Below are 14,540 nucleotides of genomic sequence, written 5' to 3' on the forward strand. Positions count from 1 at the left end.
ACTGTGCTCTCATAATGCACCATCACTTAAGTACTAATTTTAACTTTATTATTGCTTTACGTTAAAATCATTTTCTTCCGAATAGATTACTTCATATTGAAATCCACAATGAACGTGACATTATCATTCCTTTCTTGGCAATGCACTCCTGTCTTTCAAGATTATTAAGAGCTAATTTTTTTAATTCATGTAATAAGAAAAGTATTAGATATTATGGGATATATTTCAAAAGAGTCAATTCATTTCTGTAAAGATAAATAAAATGTCCAATCTATTTTTGATATTTTATGCTGGTAAGCAGAGTCTGGCATACTTTTCCTGAATTTCCCATAATCTTCAAACAATTTCTACGCACCTAATTAAAAATGAGACCCCTTTCTCTTAAGGTACTGCAGCAATGGACTGAGTATAAACTGAGATCAAGTTTTCCTTAAGATTGTAAAAACAATATTCTGTGCTAGAGACAGCCTGGAATCCAGTCAAAATATGAAGTACAATTACTGGACCATAGCACTCTCACAATTGCAAGCTATTAGAGTAAACAGAATTACTTCATTCAATTCCCACACATTCTCATTCACAGGATAATATTTTGGTTCTTTCAAGTGGCAATTACATCTACAAATGCTGGCTAAAAAAGAGAGATAAAACATTTAGCTAGACATTCACAATATTCTTAATTCGAGTTTTACATTTTAGAAGCTGATAACACAACATCAGGCAAATTTATTCTTGATTATCAGACAAATGTGTTATTATTTTTCACTATGTAAGGCTGTCTAAAATGAATATACATCTACATTCATTTACAACAGCCTTGTGTATGGTCAAATGTTACATACAATTTTTTGGGAAACATTTTTGCACTTGTGATCTGCTCAATTCCACTTCCCATACCATTCCTGTGTTCGTCTATAATAATATTTCCTATCCCTTTTCCTAGTATCTATATCCATGTTAATGTGTATTCGCCATTTGGTAGGTTTTCGTGTGTGAATGAGTATGTGTGATGCTTTGACTGAATGCAGTACAGCACTAGTTAAATGAAATACCACGGTCTGATGGATGTATTTCTCCTTGTTCCCAGCAAGAGGCATTCTCTCTCCTCCCATCCCATGGCAATACTATGGGCTAACAATATTTAATCAACTAGAAATTATTTTTCTTCCCAAACTCAAGCGATTTCCTTTTATAACTTATGCACCTACAATGGCACTCAAGAAAAAGAAGTCACTAGGATGCATCTTCATAAGCATTGCTCTTAGTAATTAAAGCGCAAGTCAAAGCAGCATACACTACTTCAATTGGTATTTGAGCTATCTTCATCTATACCTTTCCTTCTGAACAATTTAAAAAAAGAGTGATCCAGTGCATAAAATAGTTGTTAAAATTATTTCGAAAACAGTAGTTGAATGTTCATCATTCACTCAACCATGATGTAGTGAGTGAAGACCGAAATTAGGCCTACACCAAGCCTACACCTAGCTACACCAAGTGTTTGAGAATAGGTTGGTTTGATGACGTTGATTTGTTGGCTCTGCGCAAGGGAAAGGATTGTAGTAGAGAAGATGGAGGGCCAGGACTGCTAATACCAGAGGCTTTCTCACAAGGGTCTTACGTCATTGCCCATCGTAGCTGAACAGATGCATTCTCAGCTAACATGTTTTATGCTCAATACCTGCATCTGGGAGGAAGAAAGTGGATGCTTAAACATATCATCATGAGACTAGCTTGCATCGAAAAACAAATACCACCAGACTAACCATACAGAAAAGGTAGAAGTGGTATTTGTATGAATTTCGTGATGATATTATGTGCTAATAAACTTTCATTTCCGATATTTCCACTTAATGATAAGGTGCAGGAACACAAGGAATGACTCACAGTAATTTTAATCATATGGCATTTTTCAGAAAGGCAAATAGCATAAACCACAATGTGTTCAATTTCTACGATCTCTCATTTTTTCTGGCACACTATTTCAACCAGAAAGTTGAACTCCTGTTACTTCTCAACATAATCTTCCTAGGGACATGCATATATTTATATTTTCGATGTCATGAATTCATGGCCATTGAGATCACTTATGTAGTGGCCCTATTGCCCACTGGAAAATTGCTGATGGCCCATGGCCAAGGTTTCTTAGGTTTGTTATAACACGATATTCAGTCTTCTCTGAACTGTCAAACCCATAAGTGCGCATTCCCACATCCATAACATCATCTCTCAATCAACTGATGAGGAATTTTGACAGGCACTAAACCGTGCAAGTGGAGAAAACTGAACTGATTATTGCATTTTGTTTCCGTACACAACAATGCCATTTTAAGGATTGAAAATCTTCTTCTAGCAGCTGCTATATGTGCCCTGCACACTGTATGGTGCAGTCATCTGTTTTGTATTCACAAAGAGAGCCTGTGTATTTTAGACTTAACTAATCTAATCTTAGTTTTGAGAAAAAATTGGGATAGCTAAGAGCTTGAAAGCACTTCATACTGGAACTAGGAAATGACTAAGAAAATATGAAATAAATCACTAGAAGTTATTAAAGATTTCTGTACAATGACAGCTGGAAATAAAATCATGATACACCTGAAAATTAATGTGCATCCAATAATCTGTCATTTTCAATTATTTGCTAGCATATTATCCTTAATTACCTTTAGTGGCCCCACTGGCTAGAACACTCGGCTGATAATCAAGGGATCCAAGTTCAAATCCTGATCAAGGCAAATATCAACAAATTGTGAAATTCTTGTATTTCAGTTGACCAGCAGGTGACTCTAGTAAAGCTACCGTTGCAGAATTTTCTGCGGTTTCTTTGGATCAAATTCTAACTCATTAATTTGAATTTGTTAATAGTATTTTTGCAAGTTCCATGTCACTGTGCTAAAAATATGTTATTTCAAATTTTCATTTTCAGATAGTTCATGCAGATTTGGCAGCAAGGAATATTTTGTTAGCAGATGACAATGTTGTGAAAATATGTGACTTTGGACTAGCAAGGAATCTTTACAAAAATATTGACTATAAAAAAAAAGGGCAGGTAAGCATTCTACTGAATTCTACTTAGAAACAGGGCCTCAAGAGGCAAGAGTCATCTCAAATGTTAGATTATAAGCCACTAATACTGATTAAATCCTTTTGTTCTCAATTTAGGACCCTTTACCAATAAAGTGGATGGCAATTGAGTCAATTGAAGACAGAGTCTTCTCGACAAAATCAGATGTTTGGTCTTTTGGCATTGTTCTTTGGGAATTTTTCACCCTTGCCAAATCTCCTTATCCAGGTACATATGTCACATAGCTGAAAATGCATGTGGTCCCTAAAAATAGGTTACTCTAAAAAATTTTAGAGGATGAAATCTCACACGCAAATTACATCTACATTCATAATCGGATCTAAAGTTTTAGCTTATGACCATCTTGATGAAGATAGTCTTATTGGTACATTGGTTTTGTAAATCTTGTACTGAGTAGATATATCAATATTATAATTTTAACTATGATGCATATTTTGATAGCTCGACAAATCTTAAAAATGCGATGGCAATTATCTATTAATTGGTTTATAAGCATTATCATTATTGTCCATATGCCACAAATAGTGGTGGGTTGCATTAGTCCAGGGGTAGAACACTGGACTACTGACCTGAGGGCCCAGGTTTGATTCCCTGGCAAGCCTCTCGGGGCACCCGCAGTTCTACCCAAGCTATGTGATTTTTCAGCTACCAGATCTTCCTGGGAAACCATAGCCAGCACAGGGAAAGGAACTGCCCCCCCTACTACATGTGAATGTGTGAATTTCACATGCTGTTGGGCTTAGTACTGGGTGAACTTTTGCCAAACTGACCTTCGGGTTGATTACTGTGTGTTATGGTGGCACAAATGTTGTGATTGTTGAGGATCTGTTTCCAAATTATTGATGATGATAATAATATAAATCTAAGTTCAGTTTTTTTCTAATACTTATACCATAATGTATAACTATGCATAATTGCTGCAAATACAATCCTCATTGAATGACATCATTAATACTTTTGTTTCTGTCGATGAGTTTGCAGTTTGCCTCTGAATTCAAGCTCATAGTGTTCATTAATTTTTAAGGCTATAAGAATAAGATGTTTCAAAATTCAAAATTATGGACAATAATTTGTACCTGCTTATTATTATTATTATTAGGGATGGAAGTGAATGAAGAATTTTTAAAGAAGCTTATGCAAGGTTACAGAATGGAAAAACCACAATACAGCACACACAATATGTAAGTATGTATTTTCTTTCATGTGAGGCAACATGAGTAATTATAAACATAATGACTTTAAATGACTTAGATATTTTATTTTACATTAATTTTGGGATAACAAATAGAAAACTGCATCAAACTTCATTGAATAAAGAACTATGAATTCTATTCAATGAAAATTGAAATTTACCCTTGCGCAGATGAGCTAATAAGTTAAATGTATGCAAAAATAAAAAAAATAGTTTCACAAAATTTATCGCAAAAACTATTAATGTACCTCTATCGTCAATGTCTATGGATTTCACAGTAGTTAAATATAGGATAAGTCAAACACCAACATATGACAACAAACAATGAAGACAAGCAATAAGTCACTCAGCTGTTTCAATTCCCAAGAAACTTTTAAAGAGTCTTCTATGCTCTAATAGTTTTTTTATTGGAAATGCTTTAGAATATTTTAAAATCAACCCCTTGAAGGAGGATTTTTTTAGTTTGGTGGTATACTACCTTGAACAAAAAGTTCCCGGAATAACCACCGTGTGGCGCTCCCATCGTTCCGATTTGAGTTGTTTTTTTTGTTAAATTGGTACATCTGTTGTTGATATTCCCTTTAAATCTTAGTGTCATAACTTGACATTTGCAAAAGTTACGGTCGGTTTTCGGTATGTCCATCAGTGCTTCCTGCGATTTTTCCATTACTTCCTCTCGGCTGCTAAAACGCGTTCCCCGTAATGGTTTTTTAACTCGATTGAACAGAAAGAAGTCACAGGGAGCCAAATCAGGTGAATTCGGTGGCTGTTGGATGGTATTTGTTGCATTTTTCGTCAAAAAATTACGAATAATGATAGCACTGTGCAACGGTGCGTTATCATGGTGCAAAATCCACGAGTTTTCTGCCCACATTTCTGGTCTCTTTCGGCGAATTGCTTCACGCAAACGTCTCATAACGCCCAAATAATACTCTTTGTTTACTGTCTGGCCTTCTGGCAAAAATTCATGATGCACTACACCGTTGTAATCCATGAAAACCGTCAGCATTGCCTTCTTTTTTGACCGAAAACGACGTGGTTTTTTTGGTCTCGGCTCATTTGGTGAACGCCATTCACTTGCCTGATGTCTGGATTGCGTGTCGTACTCATAAACCCACGTCTCGTCTCCAGTAATGATCCTTTTGATGAATGTGGGATCGGATTCAGCCTCGCAAATCATGTCTTTTGCGACGTCAACACGGTCTCTTTTTTGCATGAAATTGAGGTCTTTTGGCACCAACTTTGCTGCTACACGACGGAAACCCAAATCATTAACCACAATGTCTTGGGCGGATCCATAGGCAATGTTCAAGTCCTCCGCTATTTCTCTGATGGTTAATTTGCGGTTATTGACCAACATTTCTTTTACTTTATCAATTTTTTCACCGACTTTCGATGTCGATGGTCTGCCACTGCGTTCATCATCTTCGATTGACTCACGACCACTTCTGAACCGCTCGTGCCACTGGTAAACGACCGTTTTTTTTAGAGAATCGTTGCCGAAACACTTTTCCAACATTTCCAACGTCCGTGCGCCACTAAATCCGTTTTTACGCAAAATTTAATACAAGTTCGTTGTTGCAAATTTAAATCCATTTCTGCAATTGTAAAAAATCGCCAACACACACAGAGATAGATGTACTCTTGGCTACGTAACTTTTGCAAATGTCAAGTTATGACACTAAGATTTAAAGGGAATATCAACAACAGATGTACCAATTTAACAAAAAAAACAGAACTCAAATCGGAACGATGGGAGCGCCACACGGTGGTTATTCCGGGAACTTTTTGTTCAAGGTAGTATGGTTCAGGCTTAATCCCTACATGAAAGGGATTCCTATTGAAAATCACGTTAGAATGGCAAACCATAAGCACATTGACTCTCTGGCAAGTGTTATGCTTGTGTATGTTATTAGTGTATGTTGTCATAGTGCATGTTATGTCATTGGTAAATTTTTTAATACAAAATACATATGACTTCAAAGATTGCCAGGTAGGTATTTTTGCTGTGTAACTAATACCTCTAAATTAATTAAAAGACATGTATTTTTGGAATATACAAGTTTTAGATTTTGCAAGCACACCAACATTTTGCATGATTCCACATGCTTCCAAAGTCATGCCCTTATTTATCACGTCACAAATATGTCCTACTACTATTCATGATTACTTCTAATTGCCATAGAGGATTATGCACAGCAGACTGTTAATATCCACTGTAGCATATAGTGATCTTTGGAGTTTCATGGCATGTAAGCCTGTGGTTGATAACCATGCCACGGAAAAAAAGGTCTCAAACTTTGCTGTCACTCTAAGTCATGTAACATTAGTCATTAGGGGAGGTGACCAACAGTTGAGGTAATTTGCATGATTAGGAGTAGTTAGGTAATCTAGTAAAGATAGGATTTTAAGGGGACAGGTGGATAGAAACCCAGCATCAGCCCACTCTTTAACAATAAACATTGAAGGGTTCACAGCTTAATGTCTCATCCAACAGAGGGGGGACTCAACTTGAATTGCTCTCCATATAGCACTCCAAGTAGGGGTAATAATACCATTGAACAATTTTGCCACCCCTGTGATTCAAACCTGAGTCATGTCGGTAAGCCAATATACTAGCCACCACACCAACCCGATCCCCCTAAAATTCATTCACTAATACATTCTATGCAATAATAAGATGAGTTGGAATTTTTTCGCATTAAAAGCTAGAACAAAACCTGGCCTTCCAATCAGATGTGGTTGTTTTCTTTTATCTTGAGTGATCATAATTGCAAAGTGCTTCAGTATATGTTATATGGCTATCAGTGCAGCAAATATTCATTTTTGAGTTATTATATTGAGCTGTTATTTGAATTACATGAAGAGAACAATTAAATGCAATGTTTTTATAACTATGATCCAATGAGAAGCAGCTTACATTGACTGCTAGCTGAAACTTTAGCTAGTGCCAATTAAACTGTCTAAAACTCCCATAGGTTGTTTTTGATTACTGCTGAACCAAAAATATATATATATTTATATTTGGACTCTAGGTATAAATTAATGCTCAGCTGCTGGAAAGCCAAACCAAGTGATCGGCCTACCTTCGCAGAATTGGTGCATTGGATTGGTGATACCCTGGATGCTGAAATGAGAGAGGTAAAGAAATATAAGTGTCAATCAATAGGTACTTCATTCCCAAAGATATGTACTTTTCAGTATTCAGAGTAAATGTATATATCCTTTATAAATGTATCCTTCAAGAATTCATTCTACAGAATACCTCAATCTCTACATTATTAACTTTTTTGTGCTTTCTCTCATAAAAATGTACTTGTGTTTTTCCAAACACATATTCAAATTCTCCTTCAGAAGATCTTTTCAGCAATCAGCTATTTGCATAGCTGATGATTCTGGGGTTTCAATCTTTTACACTTTGGATCAATGAAAGATCTTCCAAAATAATTTAATGATTAATCAAAGAATGTGGATTTATTGATTGAAGCAGTGTTCCTGAAGACTCACTTCTGTTAGGAGATTTATACGTTTATGAAAATGGCCATTACTTATGTGCTTAAGATATCCCATTTCATTCAAGAACTAATCAAAGGAAGAGGACTGGTAAATTTTATTCAATGACCTTCTTAGTAGTTTTGGATTGTAATCTTTGAATCATCATATCGATCTAACCTAGCAAAACGTACATGAGAAGCATACATAAATGGATGATGAACCAACTAATGAATGAATGATGATACCTGCATAAATACGGCTTCAAATCATGATCATAGATGAATACAAATTCCCAAATGGGTATTATCGCTGTATTATTGCACTTACTTTTATTAATTGATTTTAATTGTGAATTTTGAATCTATCTTTGGCTCATTTTTCAATCAATGCTTAAATTTTCAGTCAATCAAATGAACTGCTTTCCCTTTAAAAGATACATCAACAAATATCAAAGATGACATTATATTGTACGCCTATTGAGAGAGGATGTGAATTGAGACGTTTTGATATTGTAACTTGAAGAGAAATTGCATTAAATGTCCTCTTACTAATTGTAGCAAAATAGAGAGATATTTTTAAAAAAGTATGGATTTTCACCATGTTTAAAAGCATCAAATAAAAATAGATGGCCATTCCTTTTTCCTAAAGATAAACCACATTTTTCTAATCAATAAATATCACAGAACATATTCTTCTCCTACCTATTTTGAATACTTATGTCGTGGATTGAGCTTCTGATCAGATGCTCAGGAATCACATGTTGATCATGTCCCATTCTTCTCTGTTCTCTCCCATCAGTGCTTCTTCACCTTCTTGTTCACTTTCTCTCCCCTTTCTTCTGAATTCGTCTGTCTCTTTACTCCTATGTGGGGTATTATGAGGTTGTATAGTCTTCCTATCCTGGACCTATATCTCTGATATACCTTCTTTAATTAAATCTATCCTGATCACCTATTCCCACTTAGTGACCGTTTTCAGACCAATAACAGACTCATCAACTTCCTGGGGTGATTCTCCTCCATCTTTCTCGGGTGCCATTAGAACTTGCCTCCCTTGGAGCATGAAGTGCTTCTTTCCACATTTTGACATGGTTCCTTGTCTCCTACCCCTCCATACCTCATCCAAATCAATCTGTTGCCCTGTGATCTTCATCTCCTATTCTACCTATGGTTGTAAATTCAGCAACTTGTAGAAATTTGGGTTTTACCACCATACTGCAGTTTGGCATTGAATTAAAGACTCATTGTTTCTATCATAGGCCATTCTGTATTCCCTTTATAACTTGCTTGCTCTTTAAGTGCTTATTTCTTTCTTATGCTGGATCCACTCCCAAACGTACTTAAACCTATTGTATATTCTGATCCTACCATATTTCATTCATACATCTTCCATGATTGCCTCTCCATACTATATCTACCTGATTTTGTAGTATATCTTTGGTTTGCTATCTCAAGGTTGAATAATTTTGCAGATTTATTTCAAATTAAACATGATTTTAAACTTTCTTTAAACATAAAGATTATAAAATTCTGGTTCATAACTTAAATAGCCTCCCCATGAGATTTTCAATATCAAATAATCTGAAAGTTCTAACAGATAATTCCAAATAGCGGAGCACATATTATGTCCCCATTAATCATTATTTAATATAAGCAAATACAAAACTGCATTTTTTAAATTCTCTCAGCTAATATTTTCCCTTCTTCAATTACCTTTAATGATTCTCTGGAAAATGTATGCATACATATTATGGGTTTCACTGTACATACCGAAGTCGGTGCATAAGTAGGAAGAGTGTTCTGTAGATGTTTATTTTGTACAATGCTTCATTATACTATTTGAATCAAGATGCTTTTAAAATTAATAAATATTGACATTAAGTTATTAAAGGAAAGAACTTCAACTCTTCTTGAACTACCACCATTAATTTAATGGTTTCTCGATTAGCCAGAATTTCATTGTTTCTAATTCACATGTACTGCAGTCAATGCTGAAGCTTTTATGGCTGTGTGTGTGTGTGTATATATATACACACACACATATATATATATATATATATATATATATATATATATATATATATATATATATAATTGTATATATATATATATATGTTTACGAGTACCTATATGAACTGAGAATTAAACTTTATTAAAAAAAGAAGGAATTAAGTTAACAAAGCATATATTAATTGTGTTTTTCTACATATTTTTCCATATTATAGCATTACATGGAATTGAGTGCACCTTATGTTAGTGAGAACTTCAAGACTGGGCATCCATCCAATGACTATGTCAATGCAATACAACAAAGTAATTCTGATTACATCCAGCCAGAAAAACCAAATCAGAGCAATTACATAAATGTTATCCCATCTAGAGATGAGCACCAACAGCAAAACAAATCAGTTTTATTTAAAAAGCTAGATTCAACATTATCAGATGACTCCGACTATTTGTCAATGTCTAAATAGTCTTTGGTTGTTGACAGTATTACAATAAGCAGCAATTCATTTAAGACATGAGGCTGATTCAAGACAAGCCAAAAAAATTACTACAACAAATTAACTACAACAAAAAACAAATTAATTTAATAAAATTAGTTTTATATCTTTCATACCTTTATTTCTTTATTTTTGTCCAAATTTGACCCTACAATACCCCGGTTAATGGTCTCTATCCATAAAATATTTAAATACATATTCCAAGTTAATTAAAATGGGTGTGATGTGCAAATAATTAAACATGTGCACTTCTTTTCAATATTGATTTTTTAAATAATATGGATAATGATAATTATTAATAGTTCGTAATATCTAATTGTATTATCTTGAGCAATCACCTGATGGTTCCTTCAAGGTAGTGAATCAACAGGTTTGCCCAATTAATGCATATGTATTCCTGAATCACTGAACAGCTTGTACAAGTGACTCAACCAAAGGTAATTTCACTGCTTAACAGAGGCTTTGCTTTTCAGCACCACCCAGTAGTTCATGAAATTATGGCATTGCGTGGGCACACCATCAGATTCATCATCAAAACAGCTCAGGGGTGTCATTTTGTGATTCCAAATCAGAAAATCCATTACTAGATCCTTCATCACAGATCTTAGTGGGTCATGATGCTCCCTGTCATGCACCAAACAGCCAGCCTGCTCTTGAGCATACATTTGGAATATAATGGATAGGAAGCCAACAGCAGCTGATATAAGATTTTAGCTATACTGTTTCAATGAACATATTATTTGAGAAATTAGTTCACTCATGAAAAATTATCACTTTTTTCCCAAATTCACAATTGATTGTCAAATTCTGAGCAAAATCAAATTTCTGGCTCCTTTAAAATACTTGGTTTATTCAGCTCTTCCTATATTCCAGGTGGTTAGACACCATTAAAAAGAAACAAATTGAATTTTGAACCGGTTATGCTGATATTTATCTTTTACGACCACAGCAATGCTTTTTTGATTGTGTCAAACCTGAGTCTATGAATTCAAATCTCACCTGTGTAATCATAAGCAACTGGTCTTTGTAAATGGTGAGAAGTATCTCCAAGTGGTTTTTAGCTTGCTCATGGAATCCCTCAGGGTTCATTGCAATGTTAACTGCTATTCCCAGTCATAGTTATGGATTTTTTATAGAAATATTGTGGCTTAAATAATAAGTGTACATGGATACAGAGGAACCTTGAAAAACAATCAAAAAATATTTTAAAAATAAACTACTAGCTTAACAAGCAGCATTTCATGTCAGTGACGAGGAGAGGGGTAGTCCTAAATTGATTGAGCACCTGCGACTTCAGTTAGTGTTTTGCACTCGTTCTGCCAGCACCTTTGTGTCACTAATGATCACACTTTTTTCCAAACATGTATTTAGAGATATTATCCGTAGAAAAATCCACAAGACAGCCATAAGAGAATAAAAATAACTGTAGGCATGAAAAATAAAACTTTGAAAAGATAAAAAGAGGAGTGAGCAAGGCTGATTTAGCATGCACATACAATCGGTTGACATTAATGATTTACACTGTCCTCAAGACAAGATTAAAGAGATATGTACTTCAAAGGGAGAGAGTATTTCTGCGCAACGGTTATGTATTCTCAATGATGTTGAAGGGTTGCATCTCATATGGATAAATGAAAAGCAATTGCAATGCGAGACTATTAACAAGAAATTCATTTGTGAAAAGGCAAAAGTGCACTTTGCTGATCTTGATAAGAAGATGCCAGAGTCATCAATGGGCAAAGAACAAGCACTCATTTGAGGAAAGATGTGGGTAATTCAAGAAGTTTAACAGAAGAGCCAGTATCCAAAGCATTGTGAGGCATAGTGCAGCAGTAAGCTTTATCACAACGGCAGCAGAGAACTTCACCTGACTTAAAGAAGCTAATATATTCTGTGGGTTACCTGCCACAATAGGCTTTTTAATTGTGACAAAACAAGTTTCTTTTGAATCAAGATGCTGAAGCAAACCTATATAACGGCAGAGGTGGATGTATTGTCCATCCACAAGCCAATGAAAGACTATTTCACAGTTATTTAGCAACAATGTAATCAGCAATTTGAAAATTAAACCCCCTTGCATGATTACCATCCAAAAACCCCATAAGCTTTCAATGGAGTACTAAGTCCATAAGAGCAGGTTAAATGTGATTTGTTTTCTCCAAATCAAATTTGCATGCAAGATTGGTTCATTCCCATGACAGAAGAAAAGATGAAGATGATTCACAATCCTAAACAATGTATATATAATATTCTTTGAATAAACTTCATACATAATTTATTTTTTTTGGCATCAACCTTGTGATTAACTGTGAAAAATTGTCCATCTGTCCAGAATGCTTAAGTCAAGACTGCCAAGCACCTATTTTCTTTTTCCAGAACAAATTTTCATGGCAATTAGGCATGGGGATATGGCAATGATACTTGTAAGGTATAATGAGTTCAGAAGAAAGGGTGTGGATTCTGTTAAATGCCAAACCAGATGACCACTCATGGTGTCATGACTCAAACAAGAACAAACATTGACAACTGTATTGCCAGGGGTATATATCGCTTCAAATAAAAACATTCATAGTTTTGATGAGCCATACAGTACAAAACATGAAAACTCAATTTTTTTAGGTTATGTAGACTCAAGTAAATATGAATCACCATCACGGATCACTCTTTCAAGATTGAAGTTGTTCCAGAAGTTATCCGTCAATCAAGACTGTAGGTTTCTGTAGCATTATAATAAAAAACTATTATGCGAGTACCGAAAACTATTTCCTTCTTCAGAACTTCATACCTCCTTCCCCTTCAAAGCTATCCAAAATACCTCTTCTTTTCTCTTCCCCAATCTATATACTTCTACTTCCCCAATAGTCTTTTCCATAATAAACACATCCAAACACCTTTCAATGCCTCTTCCATCCACTCTTTCTACCTCTTCCAATTTTTCTCACTTCTTCTCTTCCCATCATAATATTTGACACTTATTCATGGTCTCAATTTCTGCCCAATTTATTTGCTCCAGCTTTCTCCAAACTCACATACTAGTTTTTTATTTATATTCATCATTTTTATTAAAAGTCCAATTTTATTAATCATACTTTCTAAGAGGGCAAGTCAATAAATAAGTCACAAATGCCAGATTACCTTATGCCATGTTTAGATTACACATGCTAGATTATGCTGCTATCCTTACCGACGGATAGCAGCATATTAATGCTTGCTGTAGAGACTTTGACATCTCACTGTCAGTCAGTGGCAGCCAATGCAAGATGGCAGGTGTGTCACATAAGAAGAACAGAGTACATGAGCAGAACAGAACACAAGTGTAGACAAGGCAAACAGTTGTTATGAATATTTCATTGGAAATACCTGGAACATTCACCGTACAGTCCTGACTTAGTCCCAGTGACTTTCATCTGTTCGGACCCCTAAAAAAATCATTTGGGTGGCTGTATGGGTTACTTGAAGGCTGTGACAGCAAACAAAGACTTATTTGTAGCTCGTTATCAAGGATTTGCAAAGAGATTGGATTAGTTTCTGAATGTACAGGGTGAGTATGTGGAAAAGTGAAATAAATTTCAGGAAGTTACTTTTGATTATTATTGCCTCTACACAGGTTTGTGAATTATTTATTTACTTACCCTCATTTTTGTTTTGTTCTAACTAATTAAAAAAAAACATACTTCCAACAAATGCTATTGCTTAAATACACTAATTGTGAATTAGCTCAAGTCAGAAATGTTAGCTGTGTTAGGTGAAGAGAGAAAGAGGCAAAATATCAGTCAGTGAACAAACTAAGAGGCATTGGGATGTTGAAGGCTGAGAGATAAATAAGAATATTAGAATAGGTATTTTGATACATGTAGCAAAAACAAAGGTTGAAAGAATTAAAAGCTATACAAGTAAATGGTGCAAGGCAAAAAATTATGCCATGCAGAAATGATTTGCAAGACCTTGAAAATATGTAATTTCAGAAACCATCCCAAACTTACCTCCAATTGGTTGTAGTTTACACAAAAAAGTTATACCTGTTCTATTGACCAGAAGTCAACAAAAACAAGTGCAACCTACTTTGGGAGGATCAGGATGGTGCGCTGGCCAATATACTGGCTTCCCACCAAGAGGCCCCGGGTTCAAATCCCAGAGGCGGCAGATATTTTTCAGTGGCATCCTGATCCCTACTTGAGGTGCTTTGTGGCGAGCACTTTGAGTGAGTACGCTGTCCATCAGATGGGATATTAAACTGTGGACCTCTTGGTGCCTTTTGCTAAGAGTAG

The 14,540-nt window shown here is 35.1% G+C and overlaps 1 protein-coding gene across 1 annotated transcript in view; it reads left to right on the top strand.

The window, feature by feature from the left end:
• LOC139698016 (vascular endothelial growth factor receptor 1-like) overlaps positions 1 to 10,438 on the top strand; it is a 46,385-nt gene extending 35,947 nt beyond the window's left edge. The window contains exons 20-24 of the mRNA XM_071596872.1: positions 2,924 to 3,046; positions 3,160 to 3,289; positions 4,182 to 4,263; positions 7,310 to 7,415; positions 9,994 to 10,438. Coding sequence (XP_071452973.1) covers positions 2,924 to 3,046; positions 3,160 to 3,289; positions 4,182 to 4,263; positions 7,310 to 7,415; positions 9,994 to 10,242 — 690 coding nt within the window. The 3' untranslated portion in view covers positions 10,243 to 10,438. The remainder of the gene's footprint in view (positions 1 to 2,923; positions 3,047 to 3,159; positions 3,290 to 4,181; positions 4,264 to 7,309; positions 7,416 to 9,993) is intronic.
• The last annotated feature ends 4,102 nt before the right edge of the window (positions 10,439 to 14,540 follow it).

Source organism: Hetaerina americana, unplaced genomic scaffold (assembly GCF_022747635.1).
Source record: "Hetaerina americana unplaced genomic scaffold, ioHetAmer1.1.p SCAF_8, whole genome shotgun sequence".
NCBI lineage: Eukaryota > Metazoa > Arthropoda > Insecta > Odonata > Calopterygidae > Hetaerina > Hetaerina americana.